Source organism: Amphiura filiformis, chromosome 13 (genome assembly GCF_039555335.1).
Source record: "Amphiura filiformis chromosome 13, Afil_fr2py, whole genome shotgun sequence".
Lineage (NCBI taxonomy): Eukaryota > Metazoa > Echinodermata > Ophiuroidea > Amphilepidida > Amphiuridae > Amphiura > Amphiura filiformis.
In genome coordinates this window covers 22,638,889-22,665,675 of record NC_092640.1, presented here as the reverse complement: position 1 = coordinate 22,665,675, position 26,787 = coordinate 22,638,889, and the positions used below count along the sequence as shown (strand labels likewise).

At 42.1% G+C, this 26,787-nt stretch overlaps 1 protein-coding gene across 1 annotated transcript in view; it reads left to right on the top strand.

Moving 5' to 3' along the window:
• Positions 1–1,768: 1,768 nt before the first annotated feature.
• Positions 1,769–26,787, top strand: part of LOC140168126 (leucine-zipper-like transcriptional regulator 1) — a 140,346-nt gene continuing 115,327 nt past the window's right edge. The window contains 4 exon segments of the mRNA XM_072191435.1: positions 1,769–2,030; positions 18,437–18,499; positions 19,090–19,149; positions 20,779–20,858. Of these exon segments, the coding sequence (XP_072047536.1) occupies positions 1,897–2,030; positions 18,437–18,499; positions 19,090–19,149; positions 20,779–20,858 (337 nt within the window). The 5' untranslated portion in view covers positions 1,769–1,896.

The following is a 26,787-nucleotide window of genomic DNA, read 5'->3' as shown; positions in this document are numbered from 1 at the left end:
TTTTCGCGATGGAATCTTTTTTGGCATCAGCCCCCCCCCCCCACAAGTGTTTGTGAACGGTCCCTCCCTTTCAAATACTATGAAGTACTTTTTAGTATATTCCGAGCCTTTCATTTTGTTCGGAAGAGGAAATGTGTGTGTGCGGGAGGGGGATATTTTCCTCCCCAAAATAGGGTCAGTGTTATGAAATTATTAAAGGGCTTGGGCTAATAGTAATTGTCATTTAAAATATTGGCCAAAATTGCTGTTACAATCAAAATTTTGCACCTATTATTAATTATTCCAAATAAAGTATACCTAGGCCTATGAATGAAAATAAAAGCATGGGGCACTTTGTGTCTTGTGGAAAGATGAAAAAAAAAAAATTATAGGGAGCTCGCATTATACTGACATGGGAATAGTTATGCCCCCCCAACACCCCTAGACTTGTCACACACTCGGCTCCACTATTTTGGGTTCGAATCGAACTGGACCTCCAACTCATGATCATGGTCATTTGGACTCATTCCACTACTGCAAACTCAGTTGTCAAATGTCAACAGAAATAAATTAAATTGTATGTGAATCATACTCTGCGCTATGACCGAGACAGCAGAATTTCTTAACACTAAAATTCGCTCTTGAAAAGGTTTGTATACAAAAACGATTCTCTTACAAACCATCTATGCACAGCCTTTCCACCTCGATACACCTGGAGCACACATTTTCATCCAAGAGCTTCCCAGTAAGCAGTGAATTGTCTCTACACAGTCTTTGATTACACTACACGGTTGAGTGTATAGTAACGTAAGAGCTGCCCAAGTGATAGCTGGAAAATAGACCTCTGTGATTGGATTTTGTCAAAACCTCAAGTGTTCCCTTCATCCAATCAGAATCAGAAGCCAACACTTCCACCTAAAACACTTATTCTCATAAGGTCAACAGATAACGCAATTCAATGTATATAGCAAGGCGAATGTGGTAAATCTGTTGAAAACGACCTATCCACTCAATTTTGACCAAAATGTAGGTTTTAAAAGTCAAAACCTCAAGTGTTCCTTACAATATTTGTCAAATTGTATGTAAATGACAGAGCATACTTTATATTGTCCAACGAATTATAATTAGCAATGGCCAATTCGCTTTAAATTACAAATCTTGTGCAAAAAGTTACTATTTTCGCCTGTTTTGTCATACGGTTGTAAATTCAGTGAACTATGACTTTGCTAAAGAGCGCTTACCCGGTACAAATTGAAATGAGCCACGGGCTTAAATGTACCGGTACGATTACGGTTGATTTTTTTTCAAACATGATAAGTTTTTTTGTATATTTGTAGTGTTTACACAAGACCCAACTTGTACCTAAATGAAATCGACCAAATTCGTTGTAGGCCTACTTGTGTTTGTAGGTCAACAGAGCAGTTTTGACTTAAAGTCTTAGGCCTATTATATTAATAAGATGACTTGAGGCTAAAGCCGGCCTAAATATCCCATAGAACTCCAAACAGCCAAAAGCCAGTGGGGTTTCTTTTCAATTTTCCTTGTTATGTATGCTTTAAATGGACAGAAATCCTTCCCAACAGTTATTTCCAATATTATTTCAGCATTTTGGATAAAGAATAATAAAATTAAAATTTGACAGAAAGTTTATCCTGTATGTACATGTGTGCTTCGAGCACTCCCTTTTAAAGGGGGTTTTTATTCCTAATAATTGACCGCATGCGGTCATAGCGCAAGCGCACAAATGCCAAAACAAGCAGCATGAAAATGATGAATGAATGACATAAAATTTACGTTTGTGGGACAAAAATATTGTGACATAAATGTGTTGTTTTTAGCGCATATTTGGTAATAAAGACATACAGATACGCAGGAAACAAATTATTGGAGTCTAACCTTTATTCGGTGTCGTAAAAAATGGCGACAAATCGTCCGTCGGCCCACAAAAACGATGTACATCAGTGGCAGGAAGTCACGATTGATTCTGGTCCATTTGAGACTGTGCATAGATGGAGGCGAATGCCAGAATGTGATGAATTTGTTGGGGCTAGGTAAGCTTAACTGAAAAATGTGTAACATAACCTGATATGTTTAATCCAATCACATATCAAGTGGTGGCCGCATTGCATTCTCTAAATTCAGTAAATTTTCATCATCAACCGTGTAATTGAATGGGATTATTTTGAAATTTTAAAACGCTTGAATTGAAACATCACAAACAAATAGGCCTATGTAAATGTTGATAAATAATATAAATACAAGCTAAAACCGTTGGGGTTCGATAATGAACCCCACAAAACTAACCGAGTATATCATGATATGGTAAATGCCATACGGCCGGGCGGTTTCACAAGTTGCCGGCTCGATCATGTCATCCGCCGCCAGCACATATAAATAATAACTTTCAAATACGCAGACGCAAATGCAGGTTATTGAAAAAGATAATTTTATAGTAATTTAAAACATTGAAATTACTAAAACTATGCTATGCTTTACCATGCATGCATGTTTTACACATGCACATGTTCAACAATTAATAGGTATGAAAGCAGACCTACGTGTCTACAATGTATAAAATCTTGGTTTTTGGAGCTCTATCATTCAATCGCTCTCCTGGTTTCAACAAGGTCAGGAGGGTCAGTCCATCTCAAATCACCTAGTTTTCACAAAAGGTTGGCTGGTCACCCTCTCAGGTTTTGTTACTTTAAAATCACTTATGTCATAGCCCTATAGGCTATGTGCCTCGGTGCTCGCTCCCAGTGTCCGATTTACAATTTTTTTCCTACCTGCACTGGTGCATGTAGCCCAAAATTTCTACATGCACAGCAAAAGTGTGCATGCACCAAAATGAAAGCAAACATAAAATCACATTGAATCACGATCATTGTCAGTTAAGCTTGTAATAATATTTCCGGCTCCCATGTCAGTGTCATTTTTATGCCGATCACTCGCCTTCACTGCCGATTTCTCAGCCAAAACACTGGATGCTGTGGCTTCATCTGTTCTAGAACTAGTTGCCGACGAGGTGCACGATTTCCAGAATGATGCAAGTGTTTTTGAGCTATTTCCTTTTTGCTGGACATTATTATGATTATTTTCCGTGCGTGACAAATATTTCCCACGGTTTAAATTCGGTTCTTTTTTTTTCAATGAAATGAAAATGACACTCTTCTACATGTGCGAGAGTATCGGGAATTGGTGGCATATGATGTCACATTACGCTAGCCCCTCTAAGGGAAGTCATAGTCTTGGACCAGACTGTATACGGCTATCGCGAATGTTCGTTAGGATGGACGAGTATCAGACCGATGCAAACTGGCTGTGTAGAAGACTAGGGAAGTCAATGAAAAAAGTGACAGTTCTCACGTGATAGGGGTATCGGGAATTGTCAATTGTGCGATTTGTGCCAGCCCTTCTAATGAAGTCAGAAGATGTTGCGCTAAAAATAGATTGGGTTTTTCCCAATCGGACTGACTGCTTGCTTACTTTTGTATATTGGCCTTGTCATATCGCTTGCGCTAAAATCGTACATGCACGTGTGCAGGCAGGTAGTGAAAAGCTGCATGGACAGAGGGAATGTTACATGCACTGGTGCAGGTATGCAGGTGGTAAATCGAACACTGCTCGCTCCGCTCGCTATTCGAGATCAGACGTCGCGGTTTGTGGAACGGGGCTAGTTCTACCGTTAGGCTAATGAAAGTTGACTCCCAGTTTCCCGTTACCCGACTCCGGTCAGAAAAAAATGCCGATCAAATATTTCATTATTTTCCATTATTTCATTATTTCACATTTTTCAAGTTTTTAAGAAAAAAGGATAGTTTTAATGTCATCTTTCACGTCCGACACGTATTTTAAGCACTTTTACGCCGACCCTGACCGGCCCGAATAGTCTTTGCAAACGCTGGGTTAAACTACGTGGTAAAATGGCGATATCGTAGGGCGCATTTACTGGAGACTAGGAATTCCCTGCATCTAAGTTTCTCCTACCACTAAATGGATAGACCGAACACAAAGAGAGGCAGCCAAGTTCAAGGGAACCAGCGTATGAACAAATATGAAAGCATTTCTACCGTGCACTATGTAGCGCTATATATAGACAACATCAAAATAAATAAAATAAACAAAATTTGAAGTCAAATTTATTCTGCTTTTCTTACAAATATTTATGTATTTAATAAAATAAACTTATAAATAAAATGATTTATTTGTCAATTTCTTGCATGGTTGTTTTATTATTAACACGTGCACCCTGTGATGATTTTTACCAGCAACCTCCAGTTTGTGCAAGTAGACAAACTAATTTCCGTATAAATATTGCTTCCAAAGATGTGCTTGTGGAGAGTAAGTTTGGTTTGTAAAAAGTAGTGTGCAATAGAACACACAGACACCGTGTATATGGAAAAGTGGTTCTCCTAAGACTATCATGGACTTCTGGTGCTTTCATATGTTGCACAACCTATAGGTTAATTTGAAGATTCCAAAGAAGATGTGCTTAATTAAAATTTGTTTTGAAGTGAAGCATGGTCATTACTAACTATACTTTATTATTTTATTTGGGCCTCAAAACATAGCATTCCGTAATTAACTTTGCACCGATAACTAAAGTTTGAAAATAATGAATAATGAATAATGAAACAGTCACCTACCCAGTCATGAAAAACTATGTAACGGGAAACTGGGGATCAACTTTCATTAGCCTTACGTAATAACATTGTAATAACAATAGGCCACTCTGAAATACCCCTTAAATGTGACACGAGAAGATATACTCTCGACCCCGGAAAGTGTTATCCTCTGACCTCCCAGTCATTATTCAGCAACATTTACTTGTGGCAAATGCTTTCACATGGTTGAGGCTATTTTCCACCATGTTAAGGCTACATGCTCTTTTGGTTGAAATTTTTGGCGGGAAATAATCCCGCCAAAACATTAAAGTAATCTTTTCGCACTGTAACTAAATATCATAGTCAGGTAATTAATGATGCATCTGGTAGCTTAGATCATAACTTTCAGACTCAGTACACCGGTCGATCTTACCGTTTCCGATGTTGATTAAGATACTTCTTGCATCGATCCCGAGATGCGGAAAAACCAATAGTCATTTTGTCCCACATAAATGAATAAATAACAAAAACCCCGATCCCCGGTGGACTCACCCAAAAGGTGACGTCACACCATATGATCACCCTTATCCTCCTTGGTCTCCGACTGACACAGACGTGCCTATCGATTGTTCATAGCACTGTGTATCAATTTCTCGACCAAGGCGAGATATACGGTTGTAGTTTCACACCTTAGGTAAAACCAAACCGGTATTGTTCGGCTGAGGATAGTTTTGACGGCATTTTCTGGCGAAAAAGTGACAAAAACGATCCAAAACTTAGCTACATATCGTGCCTCCGTTTGTATACGGGACACACGAGCAATTCAAAATGGCCGCTCGTTGACGCCATTCATTTTGTTTCCCACGTAAAACAACCATTGCAGCCTGTAAGTTACAATAGATGTTTGTACATACACATTGTATTTCATGTACGGTAGGTTATTGTTGCTATGTTAGGGTGGTTACTCTATCGTTATGTCTTCATTACCGTCCGATAAGACGAGTTAATCAGATATTCATACGGTGGGGATTGGTAGGGACCCGTCTGACATTTTAGTAATAAAGTTAGCCAGTCCTTACTTTACCACTAACGTTAGCGACCAGCCTCCGTGCTCAGGTTTGCTTACTGGGCTTGATTCGGCGTGTTGGGGGGTAGTGCCCCTCCCTTTTCTCCTCGCTTCGCCTCGGCCCTGTCGGGCTTGCCCTTCCCTGGTGACGGAGCGGGACCCACACCCGCTCTGTTTCACCCTCAGGAGTGCTCACGATCTTCTAGATGTCTTTCTTTTGCTTAGGACTCTCCGAGTTCCAGCTTGACGATTGGGATAGGCTCCATCATCGCCATAAGACGAAGAAGAAATCTACCAAGGGCACTGGTAAGGTCGATACGGTGGATTCTGCTGTGACAGCCCCTATGGGTCATGGCAGGTCTGCTTAAGGGGGCTCCGGTCCCCGGACAAGCAGGCGGTTCCTTCGGGGACTGCTAGTGCGTCCAAAGGCTCAGCAGCCAGCGAAAGCACTGACTATACGTCAGAGCAAAGTAGCAGGCAGCAGAGCGGTAACCACCAGCGAAAACCCTAGCGGGTTTTGCAGCAGGAGGATACCACTCGATCGGTAGATTCTGCTGTGACAGCCCCTATGGGTCATGGCAGGTCTGCTTAAGGGGCTCCGGTCCCCGGACAAGCAGGCGGTTCCTTCGGGACTGCTAAGCGCGTCCAAAGGCTCAGCAGCCAGCGAAAGCACTGACTATACGTCCGGAGCAAAGTAGCAGGCAGCAGAGCGGTAACCACCAGCGAAAACCCTAGCGGGTTTTGTAGCAGGAGGATACCAGTCCTCTAGCCAAAAATCCTCACGGGGATAGAGCAGGAGGCCACCCGTCTGTTGCAGGCATAACTAAGGGCTCAAACAGCCACAGTAGTAGCCAGCGACGGGCAGCATGCAAGGGTACCCGGGCTTGCCTGGGTTGAACCCTAGCATGCATGGGTTCAGCAGAGACGATACCGCTGGCTAACGCTGTGGGTGTAGTCTTAGCAGAACCAACTGGGGTTGTCACACGGCAGCGTTCCATGGCGGGACCGCCGAGTGATACCCTGGGCCCTAGAATAGCTGCTGGCTGTCCACAGGGACTGGCTGGCGATTATTCAGGGGTTGGGCTCGCAGTCTCTCACGGGACAGCGACCCAGGTGCATTCGGTGGCAGCTACAAAGACGAGCTACGGCTTGACTTCAGTGGTAGCCGCTATGCACCCGCCCATAGCTGCCGTGAGTGGTCCGCCACACACAGCGACCTTGGGCGAAGCTCTAGAGGGTACAGTAAGTAGCTTGAACAGCTTAGCTGATCAACAACCCACTTATGTCCTCGAGAGCCAGCGGAGCGTGGGTGATCCATTACCGTCATGGGTCAATTACCCTCTCTTGATCGATCACTGTCAAATCAACAGGGCATAGCTCCATTGATTGACGCTGCCTATTCAGGTGGCGAGGTGATTGATCGGGGGTATGCACGCTCAGCTACCCGTGGTACTAGGCAAGCTCCCTCTAGCCAAGGGACAGCCGGTATAGCGGGTACCCATACACACGCGGCTTGATCCCCTTGCGGGGAACGCAGTGAGGCATGGGTACAGTGGTACACAGCCGGGAGCCCGCACGGGCACCTACGCTGGAACCACGCATACAGCGGTACACAACCGGGACCCCTCACGGGTACCCATGCTAGTACCGCGCCGGTACCACGCCAGCACACAGCTTGATCCCCCAAACAGGGAACGCAGTGTGGCGAGGGTACAGCGGTCCACAGTTGGGAACCCTCAAGGGTACCCACGCTGATACCGCACCGGTACCGCAGCACCCGCCTTAGTCGCCACAGTCTCTGTGGCAACAAGGGGGGGAGGCGGTGCTGGTACTGCAGTACCATGGGGTTACCCTGGTGGCGGATCCTTTCAGGGTCAGCTGCGGCTGGGTATGCCCCGTGGTACCCGCCGCAGGGTGTTTCTTCCACGGCCTAGCACCGTGGCAAGTGTCGCCAGCGATGGCCACGCAGTACCAACATCAGCTGTTGACCAGGCCAGCCGGCATGGGGCTAACCCAGATCTTGATCAGGGTAGGCCCGATGCTGCTAGCGCTAGGACGACGGCTGCGAGAGCATGCGGACCCAGTGGTGCCATGGCGGATACCTCAGGGTCTTGCGGGAGTCCTCCCTCTTCTGCTGGCAGGTAGTCGGCGAGCCACACAGTGGTTATGCCTTCTTACCCGCTTTCAGATGCCCGTCCTCAGTTACCGTCATCATCGGAGCATGATACGGATACTGTGGGCGAGGGAAAGGAGTCGGAAGCTGAGTCCGGTAGTGACATCACTACAATCTCCTTCCCCGCTGCCCCGCGAGGGAGCAACAACACTGATCTTCCTCCGGACACCCCCTATGGGGGAGTCCATGGAGGAGGACCAGGGATCCTTTCAGTAGGATGCTCAGCTGCTGCTTCCTCACAGGGGCGCCTGCACTCTCATTCCCGCAAACCTCACGGGTAGATATCGTAGGGCTGTCGAGCTCAGTAGAGCTATGGCGCCGCTGCGTGCTTGCACGCTTCCTCTGCGTGTAACGCGGAGGACCACGGACCTACCTGAGGGGATCCGAGAGGGACCCAGATGTCGCCAAGCGTATCACGCTCAGACAACATCTGAGCTCTTCCGCGAGGTGAGCCTATTAGCGGTGCTAACAGCTAGCCTCAACGAGAGCTCCATGGGCCTAGCCCATAGGGTGTCCACTCAGCGCCGGGGGGGTGGGGCCTGCCACTCCAATCGCTCAACGCGATGGAAAGGCAGGGTCCTTTTTCTCTTTGGATGCTTCTGCGCTACGGTGGAGGACCGTGCAAAGAAGTTACCAACGGGAGCACTCTGAAGAAGTCGGAAACTGCCCTTACCATGGGTAGGAGCTCCGACTTCAGCAGGCCGTGCACCACCAACAGTACCCGAGCCCACTACCTCTGTAGCACCCATTTCTGGGAGGCGCAAGGGTAGCACAGGAACAGCTGGCAAGCCCGAAGAAGAGCAAGCGCTCTTCCAAGGGAAGCTAGGCAGAGCATTCCTGGGGGCTCAGCGGTTTTTCCACAGGGGATCTCCCAGTGGGCGACCGCTTATGGCTTTCACCCAGAGGTGGGAAACCATCTCTTTGAGCGCCTGGGTATGGTCAGTGGTGAGTGGGGGTTACAGACTGGCAACCCAGTCTCCCCACATTCGTCTGCACATTTCAGAGGTCCACAGTAGTGCCGTCAGGCGGCCCCCAGCGTCGGGCACTACTGACAGGGATCACACAGCTTCTCACGGCTGCGGGCGATTGTCCCGGTCTACCCCCGTTCTACGGGTGATCTTGGAGCCATTGGCTCCAAGGAACACCGGCGACGGGAGCCCCATCCGGAACCGCAGGCTGTTGAACACGTTCTTCAGGCCCAAGAGGTTCAGAATGGGGACTCTCGCCTCGGTGCTAGCCTGCCCCATCAGGGGCATGGGAACAGCATCGCTAGATCTCTCGGACGCCTATCTGCATATGCCAATCGCCTCTCAAGATCGGAGGCATCTGCGCTTCTAGGTACAGGATCAAAATTACCAGTTTTGATACCGCCATCCGCCTGTCCATCTCTCCCAGGGTGTTTAACACTCTTGGTCAGAGCGGTGGCAGCGTACCTGAAGCACAGGGGTGTCAACATCAGTTGCTACCTGGACGTTTGGCTCATATACGGACGCACTCCACTGAAGACTACGGGTCTCATGGAGTTGATAGTCCGTAGGGTGCAGGACCCTGGATTTTTTTGATCAGCTCAAAAAAGTCCAGCGTGGTCCCGACGCAGACACCACTATTTGTAGGGGCCAGATCACCCTCACGGAGGGGTTCGCGGTGCTCTCACCCGAGCGGGTGACGAACATGGTGCGGTGTGCCTGACTCTTGGCCGAGTCTCGGGCAAAACCCGCTGTGGCATGGATGAAGGTGGTAGGCCTAATGGCCTGTATGGTAGACCTCGTACTGTACTGCCGTTTCTACGTTAGGGCTTACCCAACTACACCTTCTAGCCTGCTTGCAGGCCCAGTCGTCACCAATATCCCTCGCGGTTCCGTTGTCGGAGATCGCGAGAGGAACTCTGGTGGTGGACCCATCAGCCCAATTTGACCCAGGGTGTCAGGTTTCCTGCACCCCGGTATGTCACGTAGTGACGACCATAGCGCCAAAAGCGGGGCTGGGGGTCCACATCCACGAGACTCCGTCTCGGGCCTATGGGGGCCATAGAGACAGAGTTTCACATCAACCTCCCTCGCTCACGAGGAGGTGATCGTGGAATCACATACCGTTGTCCTGACGGATAACACAACCGTGGTAGCCTACCCCAACAGACAAGGGGACTCCGGGCCACCACGATTGAGCCTGCATGCACGACACCTGATAGGGTGGTGCAAGTTCAGGCAGATTACGATGAGAGCGATACACATTGCGGGCGTCACCAGCATCCTCGCGCACAGTCTGTCACGAGGAAGGGTGTCGGGACCAGCAGAATGGTCCCTTGCTCCGCAGGTCGCTCAGACGATCTTCAAGGGGATGTACCACCCCTCGAAAGATCTGTTCGCATCTCATCGCAATCATCCACTGCCGGTGTACTGCTCAAGGGTCGCGGACCCCAAGCATTCACCGTGGACGCTCTGTCCATAGACTGGGGAGGATGACAGCTTATGCAGTCCCTCCGATCTCACTACTCATGAGGGTGGTGACCAAGATCGGGTGGGAAGACTGCATTGTCATTCTGCTAGCGGCAAGGCCGCTGGCACCCCCCGAGTACCAGATCTACTCCGGATGCCCGGAGCGGAGGTACCCAGTCTATCACTAGAGCACCTGCAGTTAGCTGCATGGCCCTTACCAGGAACGCAGCAGCGAGGGATACTTTTCATCAGAAGCTGTTTTTCTCATCGCCGGGGCTAGACGGAAGTCTACCCTCCGTCCGTATAGCCAGAGTCTGGCTCCATACTACGCTTGGTGCAATGAGACAAATAGCTCTCCCGCTAGAGCCTCTGTGCTGCTAGTTCCGGAGTTTCTGACAGAAAAGTTCCAAGCAAGACTTCAGCGGGCCACTGGGGCCAGCTATAAGTCAGCTGTCCTCTCCATTCACCGAGGTTTCGAGGCGGGTCGACTATCATAACCGATGGTTACCTTATTAGTCTACGCCTCGACGGTATGTTCAACGAGTGTCTACCAAAAGGAAAGTGATCCTCCTAAGGGATCCCAACACAGTCTTAGATTACTTTAAGGGTCACCCTTTTGACCTTCCGTCCAAAAGCGACGCTTAAATACGTAACTCTCAAGATGGCTTTCCGGTTTGGCGTTGGCTTCGGGACGGCGGTGCTGAGTTGCACACGGTCTCGAGGTTAGCTTCCGTGTTCACAAACACTGGAGCGACACTGTTTCGGCGCCTGTTCTCGTGACTACGAACGGGCGCGGTGCAGACCGACATTCGTCCCTCTCCAATCCCCGAGGGTTGGGCAAGGTTCGGCTGAAGCCAAAGATAGGCTGGGGTGTCCGATAAGGCGCTGCAGCACTATTTCTTCCGAACACAAGCCTTGCGAGGACTCACGACCGCATTCATCACCCTTACAGAGCCTTTCGGTCCAGCCGCTGTCGCAATGGCTGGTCCAGGTGTTGGTGGGGTCCGGGGATCGCGAAGGTTTCGCGTCCCACGACCCACTCGACACGAGCTATCTCATCATCTTGGGTATACCGTTCGGTTGTCCCTTGAGGAGATCTAGCAGGCGGTGTCCCGAAGCCACCTTCGCCCTTCTCTACGATACTTCCGTTTACGTCCAGTAATCAGAGACGGGCGGGAGGTTTACCGGGACATTGTTCGGCGATCATAATACGGTGGTGTACGGGTACCAGGTTTTCAGACTATACAGAATACTCAGCATGGTAAGAACCAGTGTCGCTATTCTTAACCACCAAACTTATTAAGTAAGGAGGTTTAGGTCTGTGATCGCGTGGTCTTTTTTTTGTTTTCCCGACCGTTGGGGGAAAATATTTCTGACCTCGCGAAAACCATCGTTACCCGCTCCCGATCCCTGATCAGATGCTGACCAATCTTGTACCTCCATCCGCCGGTTACTTGCTAGATCGATCTTTCAGATGTTGATGCAAGAAGTATCTTAATCAACATCGAACGGTAAGATCGACCGGTGTACTGAGTCTAGTCCCAAACAAAAATGTTTGGTAGACTCATAACCGTGCGATCTTACCTTTCCGATGTTGATTATCCCGACCCCGCCACCCCTACAAGTTTGGTCCGAGTAGGGGATCCCAAGTCGGATAAGGGATTTATCATATGGTGTGACGTCACCTTTTGGGTGAGTCCACCGGGGATCGGGGTTTTTGTTATTTATTCATTTATGTGGGACAAAATGACTATTGGTTTTTCCGCATCTCGGGATCGATGCAAGAAGTATCTTAATCAACATCGGAAGGTAAGATCGCACCGGTTATGAGTCTACCAAACATTTTTGTTTGGGACTATTATACCGGTACTTACAAATGTAGTTGGAATTATCGCAGAAAATTCTTGATTTGTTTTTACAGTGTCTTGAATTGTTGATGTTTTTGATCAAAAAACATCACTCTGTGTATTTTGAAACTCGAGGCATTAACTCTTCTCAAATTAGCCCCAAATCATAATTTATTATATGCACGTGTAGCAAACACCAATGGGAATAATTGGACGTTATTTGCGGAGCCTAAATTTGGTTTGATTTTATTTCACAATAATTCTAAGTCAAGGTGAAAATTTTGACCTGACATTTCCGTTTTGGATTTCCAATTTAAATTCATTGATAAGTGATATTTTGAATAAATAAAGAGTACGCTTAAAACCTTTCTGCAACACTTCCCGGTATCATCAAGCATCTGCTGATAACCAACATTTTAGCTGAAAACAGTCCCTTCCTATCATTTTTGAACAAAATATGGTTCAAAAGTGCGTACGCTACGCGTATATATACTGGGACAGCGAGGTAATGAAGAGAGCTATTTACGGTGGGGTATCTATTGTAAGCTATTAGGGTAGGCCTATAGTATATCTTCAGGCAAGTGACATAAGGGCGGTATATTCAAACGCTATTGTCTGGATCATTGAGTATCGATTGCGCACATATACATGCAACACGGATGTGTGTGGTCCTCCCCAGGTTTTGATATGAATTACAAATGACGTGGTGAATGACCCAGCGTTTTCATTTTATAATATTATTACTAAATTAATCGTCATTTATCACGAGTCCTAAGAGTCGTACCAGTTCAATTCATCAAAATTAATTTGTATTAAGGGGGTACTACACCCCTGCCCAATTTTGTGCCTATTTTTGACTACAACTACTGCACTCGAAATTTTATTTCAGCACAGACAACAGTTGTGGAGTCACAGTCAAAAATGAGGGAAAACCAATATTTGATCAATAAAACAATAACTACTTGCCTTGAGTTGCTGAATTTTCAGTGCAGTAGTTATAGTCCTTGCCCCTATAATATACATATATCTTGTCATTAATGCCCAATAATTTTTACTGAAAAATGCAAAAATAGGCACAAAATTGGCCAGGGTGTACTACCCCTTAAATGAAAAACAAACAGACAAGTAGAGTCATATGTCTTTCTATGACCGTATTCCTACCAAAATCTGATTTTCAATAAACTAGAAACGTGTTGTATATCTTTTTAAATCGCCGAATGTTAACCACAGTCACCGTGGCACAGTAAGGATCTTTAGCATTCATAGTGCAATTGGCAGTGGTTCGAACCCTGGTGAAAATGTTAGTATTTTTTATTCTTTTTACTAATGCGCTGTGCCGTTTTTCAAACACGCCCCTGAATGAAATTGATGGGCAAGTACCCTTAAGAGGTTCTCAACCTGATTCGATTTTCAGCGCAAAATATGGTAATGAAGTACCTAATTTGCATAATATACCGTATTTCGTCGAATAGTCACCCCCCCTCAAATAAACGCCCCCCGCCACTTTTTTCAACCAAGATGTTTCAAAAATTCCGATATTTCCATGCTATCTTGTGTAGTAAGCTTACCAAGTTGCTCACATGGTCGCGAGTAGCAGCAATATGATGGCGAAAATCTGCATCCGAACCCGGAAGTGAACCAAAAGTCAGTGTCAAAAGGTCATAGTTCGTCATTTTAGCGTGACTTTTAAGCTTACATGTACCTAATGATTTTAACGGGAATTTTCGTGCTAAAAATGACCTCTAATAAACGCCCCCCCTTGGGAAAATGTAACGCCCCCGGGGGCGTTTATTCGACGAAATACGGTATGCATAACATGCATAACCCCTAGTCTCGGACACTAGGGGTTGCACGTTCTTCAAACTTGGTGGGTGGGTGCATCTTAAGGGCAGAGTAATGGGAGAGAATACGGACCTTTTCGAGCATCATTATTTTTGAATTGTATGTCCAAAGTATATAAAACTATACATTTTTGGAAAGGGAATGAGTCAAGGAATCCCATGGTGATGTCAGATTTGTTCAAAAATCTCGAGTTTTTGAAAAAATCACAAAATGCACTCTTTACCCCAATTTTTTGTGACAACTTTAAAAAAATCCGCTCGAGTAAAAAAAAAATTAGTTAGTTTTTCATGGAGAAGAGACATGAACTTAGGGAAGGTTTTTTATTTTTTGAAATTAGTGTTATTTTTTGAAATATTGCAAAAACAAGTGAAAAAAGCAATTTTGTCACTCTATTAAGCTAAAAATTGCACATAATGGTGTATATTTTTGTTCAAAACAAATATTTCAAAAATGAAAAACCTTCCCTAGACTTTGATGTGGTCTAAACGATAGTGCAAAAGGTTTACCTTTTGCTTGCATATTAGAGTTATCTTGTCACAAAAATCGTACAATATTGTTAAAAATGAACTCTGAGAAATCGACGTTTTAGTAAAAAAATGTCAAAATTATGCACAAAAGGTCCTTATATTTTAAAACGGCAAGACTTTCACGCTTGTAAAAGCTGTATCTGGTGCATGGTCTAAATATGCATCTTTTTGCACCAATGAATCTATAATGTCTGTTTTAGTGCGCCTAAATCCAAAATAATTAAAAAATCTAAGTGGCTTTTTCACTGCAAATTGTTGTTTTGTTTACATCACATTAGCTGGCGTTAACAACATACCGAATGCGCCTTGACTGCGTTGGACACACGCAGCAGAGTTGCGCCAGCGTAATCACAATATTTCGTGCATTCGCGCATTGCCGACTCATTATTTCCCGCCAATTTACTAAGCTGTCTTGAGCCATGTGACTTTTTAGCAAAAATACAAGTAAATATTAGGAAGTTGTATTTTATCAGTTTCAAGTGAAAGAATACATCTTAGTGTTGATAAATATCAAGAAATCTCAAATTCGGGTGTGGACGAATGTGTCTCCCCTTACTCTGGCCTTAACCCCAGACAGAACAAGTTTGTATTGGTTAGTGGGTCAAGGTCACCCAAGGTCATCCAGGGGTCATCTGAGGTCAAATTACTAAAAACTGGTATGGCATAAACTTGGTGGGTACAGTCAACATTTAGAGTCAAATTTTCGGAAGGTCATTTCGTGGTCATCCGAGGTCACCCAGGTGTCATCTGAGGTCAAATTACTAAACACTGTCACTTGGGCATGAAATTTGGTGAGTACAGTCAACATTTGAAGCCAAATTTTTGGAAGGTCATTTCAGGGTCATCCAGGGGTCATCTGAGGTCAAATTACCAAAAACTTGTCCATTTGTATGAGCATGAATCTTGGTGGGTACAATCAACATTTAGAGTCATTTTTTTTGGAATGTCATTTTGGGGTCATCCGGGGTCACCCAGGGGTCATCTGAGGTCAAATTACTAAAAACTGTCGTATGGGCATGAAACTTGGCCAGGCACAGTCAACATTTGAAGCCAAAATTTTGGAACCCAGGGTCATCTGAGGTCAAATTACTAAAAACTGTGGTATGGGCATGAAACTTGGCCAGGCACAGTCAACATTTGAAGCCAAATTTTTGGAAAGTCATTTTAGGGTTATCTGGGGTCACCCAGGGGTCATCTGAGGTTAAATTACAAAAAATTGTCATATGGGCATGAAACTTGGTGGATACAGTCAACATTTAGAGCCAAATTTTTGGATGGTCATTTCAGGGTCATCCGAGGTTACCCAGGGGTCATCTGAGGTCAAATTACTATAAAACTGTTGTATGGGCATGAAACCAGGAATAATAGACAATGGGATGGGCATCTGAAATGACGTAACCAAACTGGAAGATGTAGCCTAGGTCTAGACAATAGGCGGATTAGCGGCCATTTTTGTTTCCTTCATGATATTATTCATGTGTCGTTATACTATAGTACACAAATATGTTAACAGGTTTACAATTTTTAAATTATATTTTAAGTACGGTATACAATATATTCTGTAGTAAATCGATCAAATGACGGTGATTGTTCAGGTATTATATGCTTGGTAGAATTAAACTGTCTGACCACTAGTGACCAGCTAGTATTCTCCTCCGCCGTCAGTGTGATTCCAGTCACTCCACGTACTGTGTTGTGAAGGTGGAGGAGACTAAAGCTGTATTGATGAATGTACGCATGCGTTAAAAAAATGATGTAGCCTAGGTCGAACAATAGCGTGACATGGTTCCCGACATTATCCCTATGAACAGGCACCCTCCTGATGAAACTTGGTGTATACAGTGAACATTTAAAGTCAAATTTTTGGAAGGTCATTTTGGGGTCATCTGAGGTCACCCAGGGGTCATCTGAGGTCAAATTACTAAAAACTCTACTGGGCATGAAACTTGGTGGGTACAGTCAACATTTAGAGTCAAATTTTTAGAAGGTCATTTCAGGGTCATCTGAGGTCACCCATGGGTCATCAGAGGTCAAATTAATAAAACCTGTCACATGGGCATGAACTTGGTGCCCGTATAGTCATCATTTAGAGCCAAATTTTTGGACGGTCATTTCAGTTTCCTTTATTCTGTAATTTTCTTTGTTGTTTTGCCCTTTGACTTTCTTTGTTAATCTTACTTCCTTTTATTCCCTTTCCTTTCTTTCTTTCTCCTTCCTTTTATTCCCTTTCTTCTCTCTTCTTTCTTTCTTTCTCTTTCTGATTTTTTTTTCTTTTCTTTCTTTCTTTATTTAACACTTGCATTCTTTCTTTCTTTAACTCTTTGTTTCTTTCTTTCATTTACTCTTTTGGCAAATGGCGATGAAAACATGGTACTTGCGAGGCTGAACTTCTTACCAGCGACAGGCGCTCCACGCAGTTTTTAGTTTGATGCGCGCGGCGCGCGTGGCGGCAAGAACTGCGCGGACAAGATTTAGTCAGAAATTCCAGTTACAAAATGTAGAAACTTGTGCGTACTGCACGCATGGACTATCCACCTTAAGCCAAGCCTTAAGGGGTACTACACCCCTGGCAATTGTGTGTCTATTTTTGCATGTTTCTCAAAATTATAGCACATTGGTGACAAGTAAGATATGTATATTATAGGGCAAGAACTACAACTACTATGCGGTACTGGAAATTCAGCAACTCAAAGCAAGTAGTTATTGATTTATTGATCAAATATTGGTTTTCCCTCATTTTTGACTGTAACTCCACAACGTGTGCTGAAATAAAATGTCCAATTGTAGTCCTTGCCCCTATATACATATCTTTCTTGTCCCCAATGCGCTTTAATTTTTGAGAAAAATGCACAAATAGGCACAAAATTGGGCAGGGGTGTAGTGCCCTCTTAAATTTTAAATGCTTATCAGCATGCTGGCCTATATAAGAGAACAGAATGAATTCTTGATGGAAGGCTGTTTTAAACTTCATTCGCTCTTGTATTTCTGTATTTCTATTATATATACCATGCTCTCCAAGGTAGAAATGAAGCTACAACTTCTTAACCTGCTGTGAAATAAAAAAGCTATTTCAGTGCTTCCCCTGCTCTATTATTGAGGGGATAAACTTTTCCACTCTTGAACCCTTAATTCCTGAAATCACAATAGGCCTGGGGATCCAGGGATCTATTTCCAGTTGTGAATTATGAGACATGTAATGTGGTGAAGTTCCTTTCCTCATTTCTGTCATGGGGACTCTTAGAAACACCTGAAAATTTGTAACAATAATTAATGGTACATGTGCTAGAAATTAGCATAGACTGGAGAAATATATTCATATCGGATGTTTAAAGGTGAAAGAAAGGTAGCTTGTTTATTGTAAACCTCTTTATTTTGAAGGTACTTTTCACTCAAGAACCTGGGTATAAAATAATAAAACATTGTTTGAATTTATTGTTTTTCTGTAGAAAAATAAAAGGTAAAGGTAAATGAGACGATCCTGTATAAACAGTGATCGGAGTGCCCATCTCTCTTTCATTGGCGATTGGGCCAGACTCCTCCATGTATATGTGCTATAGGGGGATCGCTACACCTCCTCCACAGTGAGTCTGTTACCTTCACAGCATTTAACAATGCAGGTACCGGTACCCATTTATACACCTGGGTGGAGAGGAATAATGGAGATAAAGTGCTTTACTCAAGGGCACAACATGGTGGTGTTGCTGGGGCTCGAACCCGCAACCTTCCGATTATGAGTCGGAGCCCGTTCTGCTCGGCCACCGTGCTTATAATAATTTTCTGTAGAATTATTATAATTTTTAGTTAAATGGTATACATGTAAAGTCCATTTAATTTCATCACTCACAATACAAGACAAACTTACTGATATTTTGAAAGAAAATGTAAGTTGTGATGCTAAAAAATCTTAAAAAAATACTAAAAGTTCATGCCCATTTCTATTTTCTTTTCTTTTTTCCTGTACAGGAGGAGCAAGCATACAGTTGTTGCTTACAAAGATGCCATATATGTGTTTGGAGGAGACAATGGGTAAGCTTTCGTAGTAATACACATGTGATTAGATTGAATATGAATGAATAAGTAATGTGCAGATAAACATCTGCAGGGCTCGAAAAAATATTAATTTCCCGTGAAGCAAGATAAATTTCCTACAATTTATAGCATGTTTTTATACAAAAAAGACACTATTTCCTTCCAAATACCGGAATTTCCCTACAAACACAATGAGCTTCCCAAATTCCCCACTTTTTCGAGCCATGAACATCTGAATGAATGGAATGTTCACAAACAAACTCAACTTTGTTGGCACAAAGCTAAAATTTATGTTTTTTGTTAATTTGTATGACTATGTTTAAGCTCTAACATGATACTTGTAGAAATGAACACTATGCAGGTATACTTGATATTGTTATACGTTTCACAAGACATCGCTATATATGAAGGCATGCGAAGTGAACGGCAATAATTATGTCATAGCTCTGCCTTTGAAGCATTACTTACGAGAATTGCACTTGTTTATGTTATAATTTTGTATCAATCCTCAGTGTAGTAAGTTTTACATTATGTGAAAACCAAATGGTGTTAAAATTATTCATGGTATTTTAAATTTTTCTTTGTAGGAGAAAGAATATGCTGAATGATGTGCTGAGATTTGATGTCAAGGACTGCTCATGGGGAAGGTATATAATTATTTTAACATGAAAATTTTATTCATAATAACTATTATTATGTTTGTTGCCCAATCTGTTTTAAATTTCTCAATATGTCTTTTCTGTGACCAAACAAAAGTGTGCAGAATATGTTTCTCATCTGCTGTTTTGGCATGCTTTTTTATGCGGCTACTATCAGGGTTGTCACTACGCCGGACGGGGCCGTCCGGCACTCACAAAAAAAAAATACAAAAAACCCCAACAGATTAATCACCATTGCTCTATTCCAGTTGAAATCCATACACCCCCTATCCTACACAGGGAATGTGATTTTAAATGGGGTTTATCTGAATGAATGATTCCATTTGAACTTACACTCCCTGTGTGGCAGATCAAGTCTCCTGAAATGTAACGGATATTCTCTGAGCTTTCTTATCAAGTCTTTGATGAAAGCTATTAATTAGCCTCATGCCCTCATCACATTTGACTTTCAGTGATTAATAATTACCTCAGACCTCAAAATTAAAACTGAGCTACCCTATTTATCTTCCATCACAAAATGATTTCACATATTCCAGGTTAATAAATATGTGCATATGAATATAGAAAACAAAATAAGGAGGTGATTTGGAATCTCGCTATTTGCATTAGGCATTCTAGGGGAAGCTTCCTGTCTGCAAACCAAATAGCGATCTTCAATCAAGTATAGTAGATGGGCCCCGTGACATTTACTTCTCTATGTGCAATCAAGGCAAGTGATGAAAGAAGGGCCATTTGAGGAGATCACTCCATCATTAACAACCAACTTGGTCTCATTTCCAGATGGCATAGTTTGAGCTAGTTTGGTTACCTGCAACATTTCATAACTAAGAAGTTTGACCTCATGTTATTGGGGATGAGTTTTTGTGCGCAGTGTGTTGAAAGGTCATTGGTTGAGTGTATAATTGGATTGGAGTTACGGAACTGTGCACTGGCAGGCCTGTGGAATCCTAAACCAGCTATTTTTGTCAGGGATTCTGTCAAACTCTTGCTGCAACCCTTTTTCTTCACCAAAAATGTCATGTTAGTTTGTCATAATCCTGGGGTCATAATTGCCTACATAGATATATTAAAGAAGTGTAAGCCATAGTTTAATAGGTTTAAGTTGATATCACCAAAACGGCAATTTATCTATTTGTCTGATTATATCCCCCTCCAAATAATTTTTTTCATTAATGCCCCAATTAAAGTAAATTGGCATTGGAAGTTTGCAATGCATTGTAGGACAGTTTTTGCAGTTTTGGGACACATTGTCCTTTGACCTTTCAGAAAATTCAGGAATATTGGGTTTTTGTACGTACAAAATAAAATTTAAAATGTTTTACAATAATTAAAACAAATATAAAAAATATTAGTATTTTATAAATTAATTATTTGGTATTTTTAATGATCAACATTATGACAATAATAAGAAAATTAATAATAATTACGTCAATTTTCCCGATATGTCAGAGGTCAAAGTGTCCCAAAACTGCTCTCAAAAACCGGATGTTAGAATGGCGATTGGGCTTATTCTGCAGCATATGAAACAATTACAAACTATGACTTAAAAAAATAAACGCATATTTATATAGTACAATAACATAAGATCATTGCACTTTTGTTTGTTTGTTTACGCAGAGCCTTTACTACAGGCACACCACCAGCTCCAAGATACCACCACTCTGCTGTGGTTCATAATGGCAGCATGTTTATATTTGGTAAGTTTAATTGGAAGTAAGCAAGTATGCAACTCACATTTCATACGGTAATAACATCACCGTATGAATTGTGAGTTGCAAATTTATCAGAGCCCGTATATTTCAAACCCAAGGGCTCATGGCGTCAAAGATTTTGGCGTATTTCGTACACTGGCTATTAATGTAGTAGAATATGTTGGCAACCCTTTAAGTTATATCACCATAGAGATCACATGCAACCCATTACATATGTTTCATGATATAAGACATAGCAACCATTATTAAAATCTTAGATTAGCATGTGAGCAGGAGGAGACATTAATTCAAAAGTAGTATTATGTGACCCAAGATAGTCGCAAATCATTTTGAGTAACATTTACCCTATTTTTAGGTACAATTATTACTTCTGATGTCCTGTGCATGAGTTATAATTGAATTTTTATGTAGTAGCATCATAGCATGGAAGAGGGTGGGCTAGAAGAGTTTTGCTGAGAGTGATAGGCCAGTAGCCAGCTCTGAGGGAAAAATAGGTGCCATATTTTCTTGATATGTACCGTCCTCAGAAATGGCAATCCAACATAATGGACTCTTATAGCATTATGCAATGGGCCATACCAAGTTTGGATCTTAAACTCTTACAATCCTGATTTTAAGCACCGATAGACCTACAGTAAGCCAAAAAATTAAGGTACCAGTTACGTTCACCTCCTGTATATCCTAAACAAAGACAGATATGTCATAATTGGAACCAGCAGCAAATAGCCGCATCTTTTAGCTCGAATTTAAGATCTCATTCGTTGAAATTGTTCAAGAAATAAAGTCACGGCGATCCCAAAACCCAAGGAAGATACCAATTTAAAAGTTGCAGTTTGCTGTATTAAATGCGCTATTGATTTGTACACAAAGTGTTCGTAAACAAGAGAACTAGCGCTGCCCTTCCATTGATTAGAACCCAAAAGTGCAACTTTTGATTTTGTTTCTTCATTAGGTTTTAGATCACCATTTCTTTAATTTTCAACCAATTTCAACAAATAAGGTCTTAAATCAGAGCTAAAGAGTACATGTATTGAATGGATATACAGGGGTGAACATAACTGGTACCTTAATTCTTTGGCTCACTGTATTAGATTCTTTTTAAGCGGCTGTGTACTCTCAGACATGCATGTAGTAAAAGTGCAATAACTTTGTAATTATTCGCATAAGACATGTAAAAGTATGCATTTTATAAAGGCAAGACATCAATAAATCTTAATATAAATACAGATTTGGGGTAAAAACAACAATTATGAAGAAAATCACAAAAAAGTGAGTTTTTGGCAATATTTGTTAGGTACATCATAACAAAAAAAACACTCTTTCCAAAATATTTTATTTTGTTTTTAGCTCAATCTTGAGGCTCCATTCCAAAACGGTTTTTGTCTCGCCTGAACTTTGTTCAGGATGGGACTTAGTAATCACTATTTCTGTCTGTCCCGTCCGTCCGTCCGTCCGTGTGTGTGTGTGGATGTGTGTGTGTGTGGATGTATGTGTGTCCGTCCGGAGCTGTATCTGGGGAACCGTAAGACTTACGGCGACGCTAGATGGTGGGAGGAAGGGTATCCAAGTTTGCTCCGTAACCGTATGTTTTCGGTGAAAAATATGCAAATTAACATAGCTAATTTGCATGATTTATCTTGAAAATCAGCGCAAATTAATAGCGGAGTTTGTGGACAGACTATCTCAAGATCCGTCGGGCGCGTGGTAACGAAACCTGGTGACAGGAATGATACACACCTGCTGATCACCTGATTAGTTTTTCGGCGAAAAGTATGCGCATTTAGTTGTTAATTTGCATAATTTATGCGGAACGATTCTACAAATATGGTTGGAAATCTGAAGAAATCCGCCTTATGGAGCTGTATCTGGGGATCCGTAAGATCCATAAGCCCTATGATGATGAAACGTGGTAGGGGGTAGGATGACCAGAAGATCTCAACCCGATTTGATTTTCAGCGCAAAATATGGTAATTAAGTACCTAATTTGCATAATTTATGCATAAAATGCAAAACCTATTTTCTCGGAGACTAGGGGTCATACGTTCTTCAAACTTGGTGGGTGGGTGCATCTTCACCCCAGACAGAACAAGTTTGTATTGGTTAGTGCGTCAAGGTCACCCGAGGTCATCCAGGGTCATCTGAGGTCAAATGACTAAAACTGTCGTATGGGCACGAAACTTGGTGGGTACGGTCAACATAACGTGGTAGGGGGTAGTATGACCAGAGGATCTCAACCCGATTTGATTTTCAGCGCAAAATATGGTAATTAAGTACCTAAGTTGCATAATTTATGCGTATTTGATGCGTATCAAGCAAAAACCCTTGTGAACAGCTTATCTGGAGATCCGTATGGGGTACAGTGGCGTAACTTGGTGAGGAGTAGTGGGGCCAGAGGTTCTTGACCTGATTAGATTTTGAGCGTAAAATATGGTAATTAAGTACCTAATTTGCATAATATATGCGTAATAAGCAAAATACCTTATGAACAGATTATCTGGAGATCCGTATGGGGTACAGTGGCGTAACTTGGTGGGGAGTTATGTGGCCAGTGGTACTCGACCTGATTAGATTTTCAGCGCAACATACTTTATCCAATTTCGTGAGGTCAAAGGTCACATACAAGGTCAAAGGTCAACTGAGGTCACCAAATCTTTTAATAACTAATTTTCAACTGTGCATCACATATCCAACTAACAGCTTCATCGATCATGTAATTAAGGAAATATGACGACTTCAAGATAGTCGCTTTCCATGTAAAGTATAGCAAAGTAGCACTTTCAATGAGTGATAACTCGTAAAGGAAGCATCTTTCTGTTTTGATTTATTTGATGAAATAGTTCTTTGGTATTGCCAAATTTGATTTTTCAGAGCAACATACTTTATCCAATTTCGTGAGGTCAAAGGTCACATACAAGGTCAACTGAGGTCACCAAATCTTTTAATAATTAATTTTCAACTGTGTATCACATATCCAAATAACAGCTTGATCGGTCATGTAATTAACGAAATATGACGACTTTAAGATAGTCGCTTTGCATGTAAACTATAGCAAAGTAGCACTTTCAATGAGTGATAACTCGTAAAGGAAGCATCTTTCTGTTTTGATTTATTACTTTGATAAAATAGTTGTTTGGTTTTGCCAAATTTTTGGAAGGTCATTACGGGGTCATCCGAGGTCACTCAGGGGTCATCTGAGGTCAAGTTATTAAAAACTGTCGTATGGGCATGAAACTTGATGGATACAGTCAACATTTCAAGCCAAATTTTTGGAAGTTCATTTTGGGGTCACCAGGGTCATCTGAGGTCAAATTAGTAAAACTGTCGTATGGGCATGAAACTTGGTGGGTACAGTCAACATTTAAAGCCAAATTTTTGGAAGGTCATTTTGGGGTCACCAGGGGTCATCTGAGGTCAAATTAGTGAAAACTGTTGTATGGGCATGAAACTTGGTGGGTACAGTCAACATTTAAAGCCAAATTTTTGGAAGGTCATTTTGAGGTTACTAGGGGTCATCTGAGGTCAAATTAGTAAAAACTGTCGGATGGGCATTAAACTTAGTGGGTACACAGTCAACATTTAAAGTCACATTCTTGGAAGGTCATTTTGGGGTCATTTTGGGGTCACCAGGGGTCATCTGAGGTCAAATTAGTAAAACTGTCGTATGGGCATGAAACTTGGTGGGTACAGTCAATATTTAAAACCAAATATTTGGAAGGTAATTTCGGAGTCACCAGGGGTCAACTGAGGTCAAATTAGTAAAAACTGTCGTATGGGCATGAAACTTGATCAACATTTATAGCCAAATTTTTGGAAGGTCATTTCGAGACCACCAGGGGTCATCTGAGGTCAAATTAGTAAAAACTCGTATGGGCATGAAACTTAGCACAAGGGGTACAGTCAACATTTAGAGCCAAAATTTTAGGTCATTTCAGGGCCACCTGGGGTCATCTGAGGTCATATTAGTAAAAACTGTTGCATGGGCATGAAACTTGGTGGGTACAGTACAGTTACAAATGTACCATCAGCCAGATAATCGTGCCCAGCCGATAACCGCCAAATTCATTTACCTCTCTACCAACAGTTATCGCAAAAGCAGGCGGTCACAAAAGGTCATGTTTTTTATACTGGGTACCAATTGCGTGACATGTGCATTTTTCAAGCAAATCGCATGCTTTTACAGGTTTGGTGCTATAACTCAATAAGTTTACATGAGAACCCTATAAAAGTATATATATTCTGAGAGCATATACTCAAGCGATTTCAAAAATGATACAATGGGAGTCATTATACAGGGTGACTCATATAATATACAGGGTGTAACAAAACAAATTAGGACAAAAATATTAATTCAGTTATGGGGGTCACCCTGAACATACATTGATAATGTAAAGTTTTGACACATGTTTAATACATCTAACTCAATTGCCCACCCAGTCATATGGAACCTTTACCGGTCAAGTACTTTGATTGTGTAGATACAGGGTGGTCAAAAATGTGTCGACAATTTACATGAAAAATCATGGTCAAATTAACATTCTTTGATTTTGAATATTACTAAGTAAAGATTGGCAGAAAATCATTTGGATGAAGCTTTATGCATATTTCAGATTCACAGCAACTGTATACTTTTCATATTAAACAAGAAATCTCACTTACAGGGTGGCCCAAACAACACATATTGTATTGTTACCGTATACTAGTAGTTAGAATGCAGAATTTCAAACTTAAATTGTGTGAGCCACTTATTAAAAAAAAGTTGAAATGTGTAACACTAACAATGTTGTAAATTGAACATTGGCTACTTAAAGATAAAGTTAATACCTAAAATAAACATATCATACATCATACATGTGCATTGTATACAGGGTGATCCATACAGTGTAATCTTGTACACTTCGGCTATGCACTTCAGAGGGAAGGAATTAAGAGTTCTTATGGATCACTAGACACTGTACCTGTATTTTTGATTCACTAATCAAGCTAATTAGGTAATTTACATGTTTATATTCTTTTACCCCAGTGATACATTTACTTGTATATTTTTAAATGTATTATTTATTACACCATTTTTACATTTCCGTAGTATCTGTATGCTGCGGTGGTTTAATTAATTTATTTAATGATTCCATTAATTAATTTGATTTAATATATTACTAATACTTCCAAAATATTATTTACTCATTGAACAATGTTTTAGTGTGCCACTTTAGGCTAATCATACCAATATATACTGTTCATTGTAAAATCAAACATCCAAACATCATCCTGCTCGTCTCTCCTGCTCCGCCACCTCCTGCTCTGCCACCCCTGCCTAATTCCACTTAACGAGCTTTACTAATTAGTCAAAGTGAATTGTTTTAATTTTCTCTTCTGATTCTTTTAGCCTGCTAAATTGCTTTAAAAATAAGACCAAAATCAGGTCTCTGTGATGTAGAACTATACTGTTCATTGTAAAATCAAATCTCCAAACATCATCCTGCTCGTCTCTCCTGCTCCGCCACCACCTGCTCCGCCACCACCACCACCCCTGCCTAATTCCACTTAACGAGCTTTACTAATTAGTCAAAGTGAATTGTTTTAGTTTTCTCTTCTGATTCTTTTAGCCTACTAAATTGCTTACAAAATAAGACCAAAACCAGGTCTCTGTGATGTATCACTAGAAAAATATCACCATCTGAAGTGAGAAATTTTGTCTTGGATGTCACAAAACCACCATATTTGGGGTCCCAACTTAAAAAACATGACCAAAAGCAGGCGGTCACAAAAGCAGGCGAGACTCGTGGTTCGAGAACCGCCTTGTTTATTTTTTTGATATTGGCCTTAGTTTTTGAGATATTGACCATATAAGGCATCAAATTGAACTTTTTAAAATTCACAAACGCCTATTTGCACAAAATGATGCCTAAAATCGGAA